The sequence below is a fragment of the Numenius arquata genome, chromosome 9 (genome assembly GCF_964106895.1).
Source record: "Numenius arquata chromosome 9, bNumArq3.hap1.1, whole genome shotgun sequence".
NCBI classification, from domain to species: Eukaryota; Metazoa; Chordata; class Aves; order Charadriiformes; family Scolopacidae; genus Numenius; species Numenius arquata.
Window position 1 is genome coordinate 45,821,315 of NC_133584.1, and position 19,035 is coordinate 45,840,349.

General features: G+C 46.3%; 1 protein-coding gene across 1 annotated transcript in view; it reads left to right on the forward strand.

Annotated features, from left to right (window-relative positions):
* The first annotated feature begins 7,584 nt into the window (after positions 1–7,584).
* The window catches only part of GRHL1 (grainyhead like transcription factor 1), a 40,810-nt gene continuing 29,359 nt past the window's right edge, over positions 7,585–19,035 (forward strand). Inside the window, exons 1-7 of the mRNA XM_074153338.1 lie at positions 7,585–7,604; positions 11,344–11,530; positions 14,503–14,573; positions 16,084–16,474; positions 17,267–17,343; positions 18,110–18,266; positions 18,787–18,898. Of these exons, the coding sequence (XP_074009439.1) occupies positions 7,585–7,604; positions 11,344–11,530; positions 14,503–14,573; positions 16,084–16,474; positions 17,267–17,343; positions 18,110–18,266; positions 18,787–18,898 (1,015 nt within the window). The remainder of the gene's footprint in view (positions 7,605–11,343; positions 11,531–14,502; positions 14,574–16,083; positions 16,475–17,266; positions 17,344–18,109; positions 18,267–18,786; positions 18,899–19,035) is intronic.

The window sequence follows — 19,035 nt, forward strand, 5'->3', positions numbered from 1 at the left end:
GTCATTGTTATAGTCGGGAAAAATGGTGTCTGCAGACTTTACAAAGAGTAATATCTTCCTTCCTGAGCAAGGGCTTCAGTGAGATGTAATCTGAGAAGGTAATCAGTTCCGTGAGCAGACTCTGAGTATGATGGAAGGGTTCAAAATCTGTTGCAGTTCAGTCCTTGCAGCTGTTGCAGAAAAAATGGGAACAGGCAAATGATAGGAGAGCAGATGTGCTGCCCTGCCTGTCTGGAGCAAAGGGATACAGCAGTATTTCAGGCATGGGTAGAGCAGACAGGACTATTAAAGGCAAGTTGTAGTAGTTACTTGGAAATACCAGCAGACCAGGAGGCTTTGCGGGCTCAGTAGAGGCAGGGTGTAATTGAGCATGGTGTCCTGGTTTAAGGTGACAGAAAAGACATTTTGGGTGAAAGTTTTTACTTTTTCAGATATTTTAGGTATTTATTGTAGAAAAGGGATTTAGAGCAATGGTCCTATAAAGTGATTGTAATGTGCAGATGAGAAGGCATAGTTTTAGCCATGCAGAGCTAAACTGTGCCTGATGGGGGAAGTGGAAAAAGCAGACTGAGCTGTTACTTGTTGTATGTATTAGAGATTTCATAAGTGGGTACAGTTTAGCATGTCTAAATCTCTTGCCACATTGTACTAGATTCTTCAGACCTCTCACCAGATGTGTATTGAATGATGTTTACATTAATGGGCTCAGAATGTACCAATTTGAATCTCATCTTGTGTCCGGTGTTTGTGTTCTAAAATGAGGCATTATCTGTTGTGTTTGACCTCACCTGAATGAATTACTAAACTTTGTAAGTATCTGGTAAAGTTACTCGTTGTTCTTGTTTTAGATGAGTATTTGTATCGGTTAAAAATATACAGAAGTGTAATACACATTGTCAGTGTTTTCAACAGTGCTTGCTCAAGCAACTGAAAGTGTCTCATTCTTTTTACTATAATATCTGTTAAAGTTTTGAATTAACTATCTAAAAGACCTTATTATACATAAAGGATTTATTTAATTCAGAAGTCTTTATTTGAAAGCCTGATGCACTTAATTATAGGTACACCTTCCTTTTAAAACTACTGTAGTAGTAAAGTCTGAGCTTCATAAATTAAAAATACTGTGCTCATTGTTACATTGTTACAAACGTAACAAAGCTCCCTTAGATGTTAGAATACATTAAAGCTGTACTTTAATAAACTGGAATAAAGCTTGCAGTTAATCATCAAGAGCCATGTGCCTTCTGGACACATAGGTTAAGAGTCAGATGTAAAAGTAAAGGGTGTGCCCCTGAAATATTTAATGTTAGTTCTATCCAGTTTAATCAATCAACACTTATGTTGGAGTAATGATGTTTAAGAAGCTGACGAGCCACAAGAGTGCCTTATCTTCAGTGAAGTGTAGTTGAGCTTTCTTGGGACAACTACTTTGCGTCCAGCTAATATAACCCTGAGGTGGAGCCGCGCTGGTGGAACAGGCAGTTGCCGGCGGAGAGCTGAAGGGCAGGGTGTCTGCCGCAGCCCCGCAGTTCCAGCCACCTCTTCTATCGACTTTTAAGTTACAGCTCCTTTCTCTAACTATTTGCTGAAAATGTCTGGGGAAAGCTCAACTTTCTGATAGCTATTTCTTCCCGTGGAAATTTTAAGTAGAGAGAACCCAGTTTGTTTTGTTTCTTACTCTAAAAGTTGAAGAGAGTTCTAAAGTATATAGATAAAGGCAAGTGGTTTTTTTAGATTAAACTTTTAAAACATTATATGTTAAGATTTAGAACAGTTAAATAATTATTAACTTGGACAATAGCAAATCAGTTATTCTGAGATCTTGATGTGCCTTCTAAAGTGAATTTAGGCTTTTTCCTAGTTTGTTATATTTTAACATATTATCTTTTTCTATCTTTAAAAGTGCAAAAGTGACCTTGCTTTATGAATTCTCCTAAAAAATGCAGCTTTTCTGTTGTTTCAGTGGAGAAATATGAGAGATGTCTCATTTTCTTTTGAAAGGTACAGCCTTCAGCAAAATTGGAATTTTACCTTATAGTTTTTCACTACCTCAGTGTGTCTGCATTTTCAGTGTCAACTTAGTCAAATACGTTTTTCTTTTTAAAGTTTCTACCATTTTTCAGACATGAAGGAGAGGTGTTTGACTTTCTCCTTAACCTCTTATGCAGAGCGAGGGCCCTGAACCTGATTTAACAACAGAAGGAGAGTTGGCAAGGCCCAGTGCCTGTCAGCAATATTAGTCTAATTTATTTGCCAGTGTGTGTTGTATGGGCTTCACTGCAATTATATCTTTCCTAACGCGTTTTTAGCATGTCCCCTGAAACAATGGTGTTTGGAAGATTTGAGAAAGCTTCGTGCAATGTTGCAGGCAACACAATAAATAACTCGCTTTTTCCTAACTTCTTGGGGAACTCAGAAGTCCCTTCCTCAAAATGACTTTTCTCCCTTTATGGACAAACAAGACTTTTGCTTACAGTCCTGAAAAGATGATTTCAGGGTATTTATGGAAAGTTGTTAAGAGGGTGCTTTTGCAGGGCTGGGAGCAAACCGGCCAGGACCAGGACCCACAGGGCTTTTGGGAGAGGTAAAATCTGTTTGCTCCCTGGTTCAGTTGTCTCTTCCCCACGTCAGGTTGAGTAAGTTTTATGCTGCTTCACAAGCAGAGAAGAATCAGGATAACTTCAATTAATGAATCTCCTATTTTGATCCAAAATGAAATAGGCTTCCCAGCACATATGGTCATACGTATTTCCTGGCTAAACATCTTGGTGTGTGGATTTACCAAACCAGCACCTCTCGCTGCTTTTGTCCTCGCACTGAATGCAGAACGCTTGATTTCCAGTGCCTCCTCAGCAGTTACTGGTCTTGTTCCTCCTCACACATGAAGCTCCTTTGTTCCTGGCCAGGTTAAATGAGGGAGAACATAAAGGGGATGCCGAGATGTGGAAACAGGCGTACGTGAAAGAGCTTTCCTCACCGCTGCTTGTGCTAGGATGGTGCCGAAATGGTGAACAAGAGAGTGAGTAAGGATTGGCAGAACAGGAGATGATGAATGCTTATGTCCTCATGTGAGGTTACAGCTGCCGTTGTACAACTGCTAATGGCAGCATTTTGAGAGCCAGAACGCTCCTCCCCGATCCTCAGCATCTACACTCTGCCTCTGGCAGTACATCAGGTAGTTTTAAAAGAAAATACAAGTGCATTCCTCTAGTGATCTCACACGGCTGCTCTGTATTGTAGGAGTATTGTGTGTCTGCTCCCTGTTGTCCTAGCAGTGGCTTTGCTTATCAGCTGCAGACCCTGCTGTTGCCTCCTGAGAATGCACCGAGTGTGTTTAGTGTCTATGTTGCAATCCGAAAGCTTGGTCTGGGTTCTGGGGTGCTTCTGTGCTGCCTGTTCATGAAGGACACCTGCAATGGCTGGCTGATCGAGCACTGCATGCCTCTGACAGGGCTGCCTGAGGCTCAATAGAGCCTTCTGTGAGACAGGAGTGAAGATGCCATCTCTTTACAGGCCCATGGAAGAGTGTCCTAAAACTATCCAAGTGCCCCAGCTCTCAAGGTCAGGGTATCAAACTGCAGAGCTAGTGAGCTCCTGGTGAGCCATCAGCTCCTCACAAGCTAGGCAGGCTTCACGTCTGCAGTTGGGCTGGTTCCTGTGCTTCTGAGCAGGACTTAGACCGTGGTGTAGCAGGGTTCCCCATCACCACCACCTGCCACTTGCTGTGGCACCGGGCTGTGAAGGAATCCACCCGGCCCTGGAGCTCACGTGCACAGTAAGTCGTGCTGCGTCGATAGGAGATTGTGACAAAACGCTTTTGTTCAGCGAGCCGAGATCCGTGGCCTTCGTAACTCCTAGCTGGGCAGCTGGGTGGTTTCCCTGCTGCGGAGCAAAGTGGATTAGGCAGAGAACAGCATGCAGCCAGAAGAGCTGCACATGCTGTTCCCTTGCTGCACCGCTGCCGGCCTGCGTGGCAGGACCTGTGTGCACAGAAGTCAAAGCCAGAGCAAGCACGATGTCGAGCAGAGAGGAGAAATGTTCAGTGCAACTGGTCAGCACGCTAAAGATTTTATCGTTGATAAAATTCTAGGCTTCAGGCTGACTTATTTTTTATTTTTTAGGCTACTGCAAAATTGCTGCATTTACATTGTAGTGATTTCAGAGCATCCTCAGTCAGGCTGGTGGAGCTGCACCTCCTGCCCCTGAACAGCCTGTATCCTCTCAACAGCGTCTGTGTTATCTTTAGGGCTAAATACAGAATTAAAGGGGGAATCTTTAAGGAATGCTTGCAAGGTCACATACAGGGATGAGGCTGAAGTGAAAAAGCAAACTCTTTCTTTTATTTTCCTATATTTCTATATTTCACACATTGTGCTTTCATTTATTTCTTTACCCTTTTTTCCCCCCAGCTGGAAAAAATCTTATCTTTCCTACAGGCATTTCCAGCTTCCTTTTCCACTGTCACTTGTCTTTCTATTTCTTTCCACTGTGCCTGCTTTCACCTCACTTCTTAGTGAGTTTGTGAAACTCTGCATGGGCTTTTCTCTTTTTTTTCTTCTTTTTCTTTTTTTTTTTTTTTTTCAGCCCTTCGATACCTTCAGCTAATGCTGCGGGGGTCAGTGATCAACTTCGGGCTTTCTTTTCCAGCTCTGTCATCAGTGACCGCAGGCCTGTTGCGGAAGAGAAAAGCTTGCCTGGTGTGCTGTGTCAGGGAGAGCAGTACAGAAGATTTGCTGCTTTTTACAGCCAGCTCTGCAGCCTGGCTCTCGCATCTTAGGGGTTCAGATTAAGCAGAAAGTATCTTGGTTTGGCTCCCTGCTGCGTTTTGTGAAATCAGAAGTACTGTTACAAACTTGATGCAACTTGTTTGTATATTACACAGGAGTGAATGGCCAGTGCGTGTGGATGATAATTATCAGGTATGAGATTTTAAAACCTTATTTGTTAGATAAGTCATAACAGTAGCTAATTCTTGTCCAGAATAATTCCCAGTTTCTCTAGATAGCGCTGTCAAAAGACAGACTAGGAAGAGGTACGAGCACATTGACAGTGCTTGGCCGGGTGGTTGCAAATGGCGCGTGAGTTCGGTGGGGTTCCTCGCGCGTTTCCAGTGGGATTCGTTTAAAAGGCAACGAATCCATGAAGACAGGAAGGAGAAGGCTTGAAGGCAGGACGGAGGGAAAGGTAAAGGGAAGGGCATGAGAGGTGGAGGAGAGCAGTGAGATCAAGGTGAAAGGGCTGAGTGAGGGAAGAAGTTGGAGCGAGCGCCAGTCAGCACAGGGCAAGGGAAGTCCTGCCAGAGCGCTGCCGCATCATGGGCATGGCTTCATGCCCAAGCCAAAGCTCTCCTAAATCCCTTTGTGCTTCTTGCCTGATTTTATTCAGCGATGATGCAACCCAGTCAAGTGACATCACAGAAATACACCTACAAGTGGTGTTACAGAGCCTAGATTGTGACCGGTAGATTAGTCAGCGGTGTCACAATACGGTGTTTATATCATTGTCTCCTGAATGTGGAAGTGATTGCTATGTTGATAGCTAAGTTTTCATCGTCAGACCAGGCTGTTAAGAAAAACCATCCCTTTTCCAGAGACAATAGCTTTGGTTTATTTGGAATCAAATCCTGGTAAACTCTAGCTGAAGCAGAAATACCGAGTGTGGCACATTACTAAGATTTCAGCAATTCGGGTGCAACGTAAACATGTGACTGAACTTCATCACGTACTGCATCTGGGTCACTTACAGCTACAGGGTAGTATTATATTTTATTGTTAATGAAAAGTATGCACGTGCGCCAGAAAGCAGTTATTGTGTCTGCACATCCCAGAATTCTACAAACAGAAGCGAGGAGCATGAGGAGCGAATAACGCCTGAGAAAGTTTTAGCAGTCCTTTCCAGTACTTGCAATTGTAATTCGTATCGGAAACAAAGCGAGTTGTACTAGTTTGGAAAAAATGTAACTATCTGACATCTTAATTGGATGACAGTATTTTTTTCATTCAGAGCAGATAAATTTTCTTCTATGTAATCTTGAATTGGATTTTCCAACTGGGTTAAAAATATAAATACCTTTATTGCATGTCATAAAGAACAATTTACATCAGTTGTAAATTGTACAACTTTGTTGTAAATTGTCTCACTTTGTAGAGTAAGATCCTACCTCAGTAATGATATTTATCTTTTGCCATCCTAATGGCAATGTTTGCAGATCCAAACAAGGCATTTTGTTTCTAGAACGCCAGTTGTAATCCAGTCAGAGGATATTAAGCAACTTCCAGGATTAGACCCTTAGTGAAAGTTTGTTCCCTTTAGTTTCATATTTCCTTCGGTTGGCTGCTTGAATTGTCCTTCTATAATTTTGCATTGGAGTATATCCTGTACAAATAGGGAAGATATTTTGACCCAGAAGGATAGACCTCTTATTAGTGTGCTTACTTTTAAATTACAGTAGCTATCTGAAGCATCTTGGCGTATGATAGATAGCATTGTTGCTGTATGGGTTTGATTCAACTTGTTACTTAAACAAGCAACCTCCCACCATTATTTCTCAAGGAGAAACTTAAGATCTTTCTGACTTAAATTCACGCACGCCACTTTGGATATAGCCGATGTATTTGTAATGCTGCTGCTGTTCTTAAACCAGAGGATTTAGATGCATTTCCAGCAGTAACTCCATCCTAAACCTCCCAGGTTCATCTATGAGGCATGTAACAACGCTAGGATCCACTGTACTTTGGCAATCAGCCCAGCGCTCGTGGAAATTAATGCGCCTCGTTTTTAGACTTACCTAAAAATGAGTTTAGTACAGGAAAAAGAAAGGTTATATGGGATGGGAGAGTTGCCTTTTGTGCAGAAAAAGATCCCAGGGTGCTTCCCGCGTCCCCTGCCGTGAGCCCTGGCCCCGGGCCGGGGTGCCGTGAGGCGATTCCCCCTCTAGCGCAGCCCCGGGCCTCAGCGGGGAGCGGGACGGGCCGCCCGCGGAGCCCTCGCCTACCGCCGCCGGGAGAAGAGCGCTGGCGATTCCCGTGCCAGCGCCTTAACCCCCGCGGACGCTGTTCGTGCAGGGAGAGAGGCGAAAACGGAATTTTTCCCTCAGGAAAGCGGCCTTTGACAGCGGGGTGCGCTGCTGTGGGGGGTGCCGCTGGGCCTCAGGGCGGTCCCCCACCGCGGGGGAAGCACCTTCCACGCGAAGTTTTACTTGTCCCTTATTTGCGCCGTTCCCCCGCGTTGTAACGAAGGGGCGGCGGCTCGTACCACCCGCCGCCCGGTTCGGTTCGGCCCGGGCCCCACCGGCCGCCTGAGCCCCGCCGCCCCCCGTGCCCCGCGGAGCCCCGCACGAGAGCCGGCACCGCCCCGCCCTCCCGCCCAATGGGGGCGCGGCGGCTCCGCCCCGCAATCGGCGGCAGCCAATGGCGGGCGGCGCGCGGCTCCCGTCCACCTGCGGCTGCGGCAGCCACCTGAGCGGGCGAGAAAAGCCGACAAAACCCGTCGGTGCGGCGGGCTGCGCGCTCCTCGCTCCGCTCGCCCCCGCCTCGCCCTCCCGACCCGCCGGGCCAGTTCTGCCGCCCGCTGCCTCCGCCAGACATGACACAAGACTACGACAAGTGAGTGAGCCGGGAGGGGAGGGGGAGAGAAAGAACCGGCTCCGGTCCGACCGGTGCTGCTGCCCCTCCCGGGGGGGGGGGGGGGCGCTGCGGCGAGAGGGGCTTGCCCGCCCTGGCCCGCTCTCCTGTGGGGGCCGGGCCGGGGTGGGGGGCGGGAAGCTGCTCTCCCCCTCTATCTTCTCGGAGGAGTAACCGGAGGTTGCGGCGGGGGGCGGTGCGAAATGGGGGGGGGCGAGGGGGGGGGTGGTGGTGTGGTGTGTGTGAGGGGGGGGGTGGAAGCCCCGGGGGGGGCCCGGCGGGGCGATCCCGGCGGCCACCCCGCCCCTGCGAGGCGAGCGGCGAGGCAGGGCCGGCTTTGAAACCCGACACCGGCGGCGAGGCGTGGGTCAAGCGCCGCCGTCCGCCCCCCGCCCCGCCGCGCCTTAAATGCGGAGCGGCGGCGGGCGAGCGGGCCGCGCCGTCGGGAGGAGCGGGCGCCGCCGCAGCGCCGGGCTGCCCCTCTGGCCGGGGGCTGAGGGAGGCGGGCGGAGCCGCAGCGGCGGGCTGTCCCGTCCCGTCCCCCGCCCCGGAGCCCCGCGCCGCTGCCCGGCGGCGGCAGAGGGCCCCATGGACTTCTACGAGGCGCACCCCTCCGGCAAGGTGGATTTCGGCAGGTAAGGGGGTCGGCAGGCCCCCCCCCACTTCCCCGACCGAGGGGGGCTCCGGGCGAGCTCGGCTGCAGCTACGTCGCACTGAGGGAAAGCGGGTGTTTGAAAGAGCTAAAACTGAGCAAACTCTCCTGTTTTCTGTAACTTCGTGGTGTGGAACGCCGAGGTGTCTTCTCCAAGCGGATCCCTCGCCGTCTTTAATGGCTTGGGCTTAGTTCTGCGCTTGTCCCCGCGTCCCCCTGGAGACCGGCGGCCGTGGGCACCCTGAGTCAATAGGAAACGGGGTAACTCTGAGGTGATTTGAAGAACCGACTGTAAAATTGCTGTGTTTCGAATGATCGGTGACTCGAACTCGTTTCCTAGCGAAAGCATAGCTTTTTTTACCAATTTTTTTTTTTTTTTTTTTTTTAAATGTACTGCTTTCAAGAAAGAGGATTCTAAGGCAGCAGTTCGCTAACTTCACCCTGTGATTAGGCTTTTTAGTACGTGCTTTCTGCCTCCGATGACACTTAATACATGAGGCCATAGCAATTTAGGTACCTGCGCTTCGCTCTTCTGGCACCTAGAAGCCGGCGATAAGAGATCCTCTCTGCTGCCTCCGCGCTAAAGGTGTGCTCTGCCCAAAAAGCAGGCGTAAAGCAGGCTGTGGCCGTCTCAAGTTAAATCGCATGGTGAGGGAGAGAAAAGGGAGGCTTTTGGATCGGTGGAGTAAGTAGGAATGGTTTCTGTGATTTGAACACAGGACGTTGCGGGCTGTGGGATCCTCGCAGGCAAAGAGAGCGTGTCGGCTTTTGGTAATATTCCTCTGCTTCTGCTTTGGTCATGTAGGAAATATAATTCGGAAATTGATTAAAGCTGGAGCAGGAAACTTATCTCCAGCCTTTGCTGGACGCATCTACTACTTTGTGTGCAGATCCATGTACCAGTAATCTTGAAACCTAAAACTGAAGAAAAATAAATGTTTGTCTTCTCTTATTAATATGTTCTCATTTTCCCGAAAGAAGCTGTGGTTCTGTTAAGGTATTGAGTTACTGCCAAACCCTGTGCTTCTCTTTATAATTCCGCAGATAATCCTTTCTGCGCTGCTTTTAGGAGGGTAGGCAACGTGCATTATGTTTAGGTGTTGCAATGACAAATCGCACAAAAATATGTAGGTTTTGCATTTGCTACATTTCTGGTTAAGTGGCTGCTTTAGTTCTCAGTCTTTTTAGCTCTCCCTTGGTTCTCTCTTTCCATGTGATCTTTGTGTTGCTGGAGGGAATCAGCTTAGTGGTCTTGTGAGTCCCAGCAAGGCTGACTTAGCCCTTCAGCTTGGCGGGGTTGGGTCAAGTGAACTGCACCCAGGTTACTTCAGTTGCCTTTTTCATTACGAGTGTCTTTAACTGGAGGATTTACACGTTAGCTATGGATATTCAAGGTTTCTTTTGTTGCATTGTATAAGAATAGGAGCTCCCTAAAGAAAAATCCCACTTTGTGTTCTGCTGTGCAGCCTTTGATAGAAGGTTCGAGGAAGAAGCCCTCGATACTGAAGGTATCTGCGTTTTGGTATCTGCGTCAGTGTGTACACAAATACGTACGAAGACCTAAAGAAAGGGCTTGGTGCAGGAGCTTGTCTTTTTTTGTTGTTGTTTGCTTTTTTCCAACTATATAATATTGATTTATAGCCACAAAGTGCTCTTATAAGTCCTGGAAACTCCCACTCGTTTTGACTTCAGCTCAGCCAAGCTGACCCATTGAAGCTCAGTGAGACTCCTTGTGTAACTGATAAAGGATTGAACGCGTAATTTGCAAAGTGCTTTGCAATCTTTTTGGTAGAAGGTGGTGATAAATGTAGGATACTGCTAAGCTGATTATAGTGATTAGAGTATTTCACAACTTTGTATTTCACAACTTTTCGTATTTGTAGTATATTTCAATCTCTGGATGCATCTGGGTAAATAGATGAAAAGAATGTTATCTACTGGGGAAGGGGTGTGATGGTGGTAGGGAACCGCTTTTTGTGGAGTTTGGGCCTTTAAAAATAATTATTTATTTTAAACTATTACCAATTCATTAAAAAATGCCAAGTTTGGGATATTCAAGAAAGTAAGAAAGTCTCACTTCTCTCCCCACCAATCTGCAGTAAACTAATGTTACGTTTGTACTGGAAAGAAAAGTGTTTGAACTGGTTTAAAAGTCAGACTTAAACAATTTTCACTTGAACTGACTTGAAAGATGAAGCATATATTTTACTCATAGAACCAAAATATGTTAAGTTCTCTAAGGTGGTAGGACAGCATTTTCTATAGATGTCCCACTTTCACATGGGCAGGAGGTTCAAGTAATCTTGGAGCTTGCTTGTTCTCAGCAATCTCAAAATGTTCAGCGTAAATATAATTTAATTTTTTTTGTATACTACAATTTCAAGGGAAAAACTCCAGGTTTTTTTCTTTTTCTCTCAGTCATCTGTTGAGGGTTTCTCAAACTAGTGTCACAAATTATTCCAGCAGTGACCAGGCAGTAAGTCTTTTGGCTTCCCTTGTCAGAAAAAATCACTGCCAAATTGATTTGAGGTCCCTCTGACCAATTTCCCTGTGTAGTCTATAACTAATTGGCAGCTTCTAGGTGATGTTTTCAGATATGCTTTGGGCACGAAGGCACCTTCTGAAAGCTCAGTGGGAAAGAGATATTTCATTAATTCACATTTTGTAGTCCCACTTGGGAACTGGAGCGGGTTGCGACTCGGTAGTATTACCTAGGATGTGTTAGAGGTTTTGTGGGTGGTACACTAAGGTAAGCGCCTGTAACTCTTTCTGGGTTGGATTCAGAGCATGAGCAGGTCAGTTGTGCTCTTAGACAGTTTTGTGATTTTATATAGGCTGGTGTAATCCAGCTGAGTTTGGTCAAATTAATCCTGATTTACGTTGAGCGTGAGTGAGATCAGAATTAGGTTTCTGGGCTTTTTGTGTTGACTAATCCTTGTAGTGCACTGAATCAGAATATGAACTCTGTGAAACTGGGGCAGCTAATTTAGAAGAACTTTAGGAATGTTTTTAATGTGTTCTAACAGGTGGCTTTTTTCTTTCCTCTTTCTTCTTTTTTCATGATTCAAGTAAAAGACCCGTGTTGGTTCTTCAGAATGACTCTCTCTACTCTCAGAGGCGTCCTTACACCAGTGAAGATGAGGCCTGGAAAACTTTTCTTGAAAATCCCCTTACAGCAGCTACCAAAGCTATGATGAGTATCAATGGTGATGAAGACAGCGCAGCTGCCCTCGGACTGCTGTATGATTACTACAAGGTAAATTGTTGTGGGTACACTCTGGCAGCCAGCTGAGCTCTGGTGCCACCTGTGGAAAAGGTGTCATTTGCTAGAGGATTTCACAGAAGCTATGAATAGATCACAAGGGCTTTAAACTGTGTGGGTTTTAAATGGGGAAAAAAAAATCCATGTCCCTTTTTCTGAAAATTGGGTAAAGGGTCAAAAACTTCAGTTGCACTTTGCCTGTCGACTCCAGGTTCTGCAGGAGGCAACGTATTATAGAAATAGTCATGAAGAATGAAACTTTGGGAGTGTGTCTGTATCTGGATGTAAATATGCATGGGGAAAGAAACTTCTCTCCTTTTGCTCGTGTGATCCCCGTTCTGGTGCAATCGTTGGCTTTTTCTGGGGCTTTGATGGTCTACCTTAATCTTGGCTGGTACTAAGCTATAGTTACAGATTTTTGGTGGTGGGGGGGGTAGAATTGTCCACCTGAAGGAGCTGCTGCCCCCGTCCCTCTGACCTTCAATGAGTTTCAGCTGCTGTAATCTGTTAATCCTTGCAACTGTAGTTGTCTTCCTCAGTGTTCACTGTCTTCTCAGAGACAGGCGCCTTCCTAGATTTTCACAGGTGAATTGGACACAGTCAAGCAGATAACCTTCTGGTTTGTGTGGGATACGTTTTACTGAGCTTTCTTTCCTAAATACCAGAAGTCTAAGGCAGGGTAGTTAGCTCCAGTCATGTCCAAGTCAGTGGAGACTGACATTTCCAGGCAGGGAGGTGTCCTGCTCACATTAGAGGCCAGCGTTATGGTGGCCTGGCTTGCCGCTTGGAGATACCTGTTGTTTCTGTGCTGAGCCTGCAGGGAGGCCAGGAGATTGACTTGGCTCGTGTGACTGATATTTTGGCTGGTGTCTTTTAACAGTAGCGAGTGCAATTGCCAGCCTTGGTGTCTTCTTCAAGCACAAGGAGAGGCTGCCTTATGCATACAAAATCCTTGCTTGTCCTTTTAAGAGCTGAATGTGTCTTACATATCAAAATATTTTTGTAATGCTTAATATGGAGATTAGCACTGCACACACACACGACAAAATGCCAGGAACTCACTGATGTGGATGTTATTCAGCTACTTTTGTGAGAAAACTGACTTTCTGATTTGTGCCTGCACTTGCTATGCTCTTGGGGAAAAAAAAAAAGCCCCAACACTTCCACCAGAATGATTTTAATCCACAAAATCAATTTTGATTTCTAAACCTGTAGATTGCAGAAAGAACTTCGATGTTGATCCTTCATACTTGGCAAAGCAGAAGGGATTTTCTGTATGTTAACGTCTAATTCGGGGTTTCCTCTTATGTTTGAGTATCAGTGGGCGTACAGAAAAATCAGTGGAAGAACAGGTATACCGCACTTGCGTGAAGCAAAATGGTTAGAGGTTGAAAGATTTATTGAGGGCTGCTATGAAGTAATGCTAGAGGGACAACGTCTAGGCATTTCTAATACACCCCTTCTGCAATATCAAAGGCAGACAATGAGATCAACTTTGTATTAAAAAAACCAACCCAAAAGCAAACAACTCAAGTTTTCTTCCATTTGACTAATGGGCTACTCTGATAGCTCAACTGTTGTTAGTAAGGCCTTACAGGAAAGAAATTTTTGACCAAAAAGCTAGAGTTTAAGAGTATTGGACTGGAGGCCAAGGGCAACTTGGAAGATGCTTGTTTTTCAGTGGCTAGTTAGTGTCAGCTTCCTAGCAGTCTGCAGCTACAAGTTCTCTAAATTTTTCCTGGTCACCATGGAAAATCCAACAACTCTGGTGTTATTAGAATTCCAAGTTATGTGGAAGAGCCAAGACTTGGGATTTATTTGGGGACTCTTTAGAGGAGTATGCTGTTCATGCAGGTGTGCCATCGGTCTTCAAGTTAGCAGTAAAGCAGTGGTTCCCCGTGTTGCACCCAAGCTGGCAAACGCAGGCAGTGTCTGAGCAGGCTTCAGGGAAGGAAAGTGGTGGGAGTTTACTCCTCCTTATGCTGCAAAATGTTTGCTTTGCTCATTCAGGAGGCGTGTTGAGGGTGACAGAAGTCCTGGGCACTGTTTGTGTGTTTGCTGAGGAGCTTGCGTGGACTTGCTGTGCAGTCCAGGGGACCTGAGCACCGCAGGCTCATGCCAGCGGTGGTGAAAGCCGTTTGGGGCGCTGGCTGTGTACTCTGGTGAACCAAGCCACTGCAGGTCGAAGAGTTCACCTTCTTCTGGAAGCCTTGGCCTTGTAGCACAGCAAGGAAAATGGCGTATGTCTGCACGTGAACTGGGTGGTTTGTATGATCGGTGTTGCAGAGCGTGATGTTTTCAGGGCAAATCCTGTCCGTGGCATAAAATATGAGGAGCAAGATTGAGCTGTCTTAAATCCTTTTGTTTATAAAACATTTAATACAGTTTGGCCCAATGTGTGGTATGTGGCCACGCACAAAAATGAGCGGGAGCATCTCATTACATCAGGACCTGGTCGTTCCTGAATTCCCTGGTCTCCGAGGAGAAAGGAAGGCCTCAGGTGGTTTTTGAGGAAGTAACCTAGAGAGCCTGTGTTCTTTGGGAAGGGGCTGTGGAGCCTTGAGCTCATCCAGCAAGCTGAACTCTGCCCGCCTGCAGAGATGAAAACCTGCACCACCAGCACAAGCTGTGGGGATTCTCCTCCTGGTCCTGCTGACCTCGGTGCTGGTGCCCCAGCCAGGGGTGGGCGATTTTCTGCACTGGTTTCCCTGTCACCTGACACTCACAGGAGGCCAAGGCTGGCACAGCTGGCTGGGTTGGCTACTCAGGGATCTGCAGGACATCGCCTGGGGAAGGCCTAGCATCCCAAAGCTGTGCGAACATTGGTGAAGCTTTAATGCTAATAATGACTGGTATCGGAGAGCAATGCTTTCTTAATTTGACTAAATGGTTGTGTTTTGAGGAGAGAAATTTTTTTTTTTGTATGAGAGGAAGAATGCAATTATAGTATGCCTTGCATTTCCCAGGTTCCAAGGGAGAGGAGATCTTCTACAGCTAAACCAGAGGTAGAACATCCTGATCAAGATCATAGCAAAAGGTATTAGTTTTTATTATTGTGTGTCTGCTTATCTCCCTTCCCTCCTAAACCACCAAAGCTGCTGATGGAAAGTAACTTGTTGCACCGCAGTGTTGTGCGGGAAGAGAGAGAAATTGTTTGCTTTTACTGTGTGCCCCGAATTTCTGTGCTGCCCCAGGAACAGGACAGGGATTGGACCATGATGTGGAGAGCTGAGGCCCAAACTGCTCATCACCATCCATCTGCTTTTTATGTGCTGGTGGCATGCGGTTGGTGTAGCAAAAGCTGTTCTCTTTAACAGTAGTCACAGCCTGGTAGCACAGGCACCCCAAGGCTGCAGAGGTTACTGGTGATCCTTTTAATTTTGCATGTGGTTGCCTGTTACTCACTGCTGTTTTTGTTCTTGGGCACCAGCAGCATTGCTTCTTTGTGCATGGGCTGATAGGGAAGGACATCTAAGTGCTTCTGATTTAGTTTTGGGTTTGTATTGTTTGTGGACTTCTTTAGTATCCTCTAGAACTTCTTTCTTTCTTCCTCTTCCTGCCCTCCCCCTCTTGTGCCTCCCAAGCAGAAGATGATACTGATTAAGTAAATATTACAAATGTGAGGTTCATTCAAGCCAGGCTTCCACTCCTACCACCCTCTTCCTTTGGACAGGCTAGAATGCTTGAAGGACTTGAGGTGAGGTTTTGTGGTCTGGCTGAGCCTATTGAACAACTTCTTGTTGAGAAGAGCAGGCTGGTTCCCAGCCATGTGTTACCACTGCTCCTCTTGTACCAGCTCTGGTCTTCCACTGACCCATAACCTAGCAGGACAAAAAAAAAAAAGTGGCTAGTTTTCTGCCAGTGTAACAAGCCGAACTGGCTCACCAAGGGGATGGGGTAGCATCAGAACTGGTGCAAAGGAGAGGGCAGGACCACATTGTGGGGAGGGAGAAAGGGAGGGCAGGCTGACTTAGTGGCTACTAGCTATGAGGTCAGCTCAGCCACAGAACTTGGTGTTGTCCTGGCAGAAATGAGTGTGGTGGGGTGGAGAGTGGGAAGTTACGCAAACCACTCCTGGGAGTCTTGGTGTGGATTTTCTCGGGGTTTTGTGCATGAAAGAGGGGTGTAATTAGCACTTCCCGGGTGTCATGCAATCCTCGGGCAGAGGAGCAGCAACCTTGCTGTCGGTCCTCCTCCATCCGCCAAAGAGCAGTTTCATGGAGCCTGCATGTGCAGATGTCTGGTGGGAAGGGCATCAAAGCACTTAGTTTTGGACCACTGTTTTCAAAGCAGTGAGGATCTGGGCTGTGAACCCTCACCCTTTGCTCCAGGGTAATTCACCTCCAAGGTGGGGTTGTTAGTGAGTGAGAGTTTTTTTTGAATGAGTTTCTCAGCTTTTCAGGTTAGGATTGAGCTGTTCTCCACAAGCAGGAGAGTTGGTTATCAGCTGTCCTTGTCCAAAAGGCTGAGAAGTATTTGTAGCTCTTTTTTAATGATAAAATGAGCTTTATAATTTGTGCATGATTTTTTTTCTTTGCCCTTTAAAGGAACAGCATCCCAAATGTGACAGAACAGTCGCTCATTTCTGCTGGAGAAAACAGAGTCCAGGTTCTGAAAAATGTGCCTTTCAATATTGTCCTTCCGCACACGCCCCAGATGGGCATGGACAAGAGAGGCCACCTTACAACCCCTGACACAACGGTCACCGTTTCGATTGCCACGATGCCCACGCATTCCATCAAAACGGAGACGCAGCCCCATGGCTTTGCAGTGGGCATCCCACCAAGCGTCTACCACCCTGAGCCCCCCGAGCGGGTGGTGGTCTTCGACAGGAACCTCAATCCCGACCAGTTCAGTTCCAACACCCAGCCTCAAAACTCCCAGAGGCGAACACCAGACTCCACCTTCTCAGAGACTTTCAAGGAGGGCGTGCAAGAGGTACCACGAGAGGCGGTCGGTGTGTGCATGTGTGCGTGTCTTGATCTGGATGGAGAGATCCAGTTTCATCTTCAGTTGTTCTTGTTACATGAGCCAGAAATCTATCCAGTGATTTAAGAATAGAAGACTTTCCCAGAAAAGTGCATAAGTATAACTTAGTAAATAAAACCTTCGCATCATGAAATTATTTATCAAAAGCAAATGACTAACCTTAATAGTGACAGAGCCTTTGGCTTGTGGAGTGTGGAAATAGTTATCTTGATCCACAGCACTGGGCCAGGTTTTGCAACAGTTCAGCACTCTGCGGTGCCTTTGCAGGTACTGAAGTGAAGTGACTGTGTCTGTAAGCTTCCTTACTGCTAGTTTCTAGGCGTGGTGTGTGTTGGTGGAAAACAGTTGTTTTATTTAGGGGCCTTGAGTGGGAGCCTAAACCTGGATGAAAATCCGTGGTTTTTGTTTTATGGTACCAACTGAAAACAGCATAACTGTGTTTTGATTTTTAAGCCAGACCTCAAGGAACTGTGTAGCTATGTCCTTTCTTTGAGATTTGGGAAAGCTTTAAAATGTCGCCTGAACTGACTCAGAAGGCTTGTGAGATGATGTACTTAGTTGACACCCAAAAGTTTTGGATTAAAACCTTGCTCAAGTGTCCTGTTGGTACAGACCAAAAATCAGTTGTTATCTGATGATCAGTTTGCCTGCCAGAAGTTCTGTGGTAATGAGTATCTGTTTCATCTCGACTTTTCTTGTTGCTGCTGTGTTAATTGTTGTGTTGTTTTGTGTCTACCCCAGGTTTTCTTTCCTACTGAACTGAATCTCCGGATGGCCAACATGAATTCAGAAGATTATGTTTTTGACAGCATTTCTGGGTAATGCTTTAAGACCCCTGTTTGCGTGTATCCTCCTGTTCTCTTGCAGTTTCCACGAGCAAGCAGTACTTCTGCACCAAGTCTCTGTTGGGCACCAGGGGGGCTGTGGGTCTCAAAACCACAACAGTGTCTGCTCATTTGAATTTCACAGTTGAAAATCCTACCTGTATCTTTAAGGAAAAATACTTCAAGGAAAACTACCTGAAGGGTTGAAAATACCACCCGGTTTCAGTCCCATGGGAAAATGCAGTGCTGTCAGCCCTGCATTGGCCTCAGAGTTGGCTTCCAGCTGTGTCCCTCTCCCTGGCTTGCCTTGTTCTCTCCCTGCTGAAAATCCACAGCAGAAATAGGAAGCATCAAACCATTCTGAACTCTTAGGGAGGGGAATAAACTAGTTGTTTGGTTAGTTGCAGTTGACCAAGAGGGAAGAGGAGAAGACCATGGCCGCTGAATGGCTTATTAGCTTGTGAATTTAATTTAATTGCTAATAGATACTTTTCTATTCCATGAGAGCAGCCTGAATAGGGAGCTTCCAGTCTTGCCTGATGATGTGTCTTGGGATTTAGCTTGCCAAGAACTTCTCTTAAATGTTCATTCATGAAGGAAATGGTTGAAAAAGGGGCTCATCCTGTTTTCCAACTTCCTTGGCTGTTGATGGCTTAGTGAGTCAACTAACGACTTTGGAATTTCTCCAAATTAAATGTGGAATGTTTAATCGGCTTTCCAGGAAAATGCCTTAGCAATCACTGCCCTCTTCACTCTGTAGGAATAACTTTGAATACACTCTGGAAGCCTCCAAGTCCCTCCGACAGAAGCCTGGGGACAGCACGATGACTTACCTGAATAAAGGTCAATTTTACCCAATCACGCTGAAAGAAGTCAGCAGCAGTGAAGGAATCCATCACCCCATCAGTAAAGTCCGAGTGAGTGGCAGCTCTTGTGGTTTCTTGGGAAAGAGGGTGTGTACAAGATCAGCCTTAAACTCTCGCAAAGTGCAGTAATCTAAACCAGAGCATCAGCACTAAGGCCAGCTTACTCGCTCTCTTACGTCAATGTTCGTTCCTTTGCTGTCCACCTACTTCCAGACCAACCCATCCTGGCTCAGGCTGCTAAGAAGTGGTGTCAGCACTTGTGTAAAGGTGATGCAACACCTGGAATGAGATCCTTGAACTCCAGTTAGGAGAGCAGTTCTGCTCATCTCTGTTTATGACCCAGAAAGCACTGCTGTCTGCCTTCCTGTTTGGCAGTGGTGTGCCAGGTATACCGTGGTACGTCAGGTTGGAAAGCCTAAAGCGGAAAACCTGATACCAATGAGAATTTCCAAAACAAATGTACTCTCTGGCCTTTTCTTTCACATGTTTGCGTTTTGGGTTTTTTGTGTTTTTTTTTTTTTTTTTCTTTTTTTTAAAAAAAAAATCTTACCTCCTCTCCCTGTTCTTTCAGAGTGTCATCATGGTCGTGTTTGCTGAAGACAAAACAAGGGAAGATCAGCTCAGGCACTGGAAATACTGGCACTCAAGACAGCATACAGCCAAACAAAGATGCATTGACATAGGTAAGGAACACTGTCACTGCTGATGTCAAACTCCAAACCTAATTCCTTGGCAAGGTTTGGCTTTCTGCTAAAGCTTTGTTATTTTAAGGAACCTTTGGGTCACGCTCTCTGCTGTCTACAGCTTTGCTGAAAAGCTC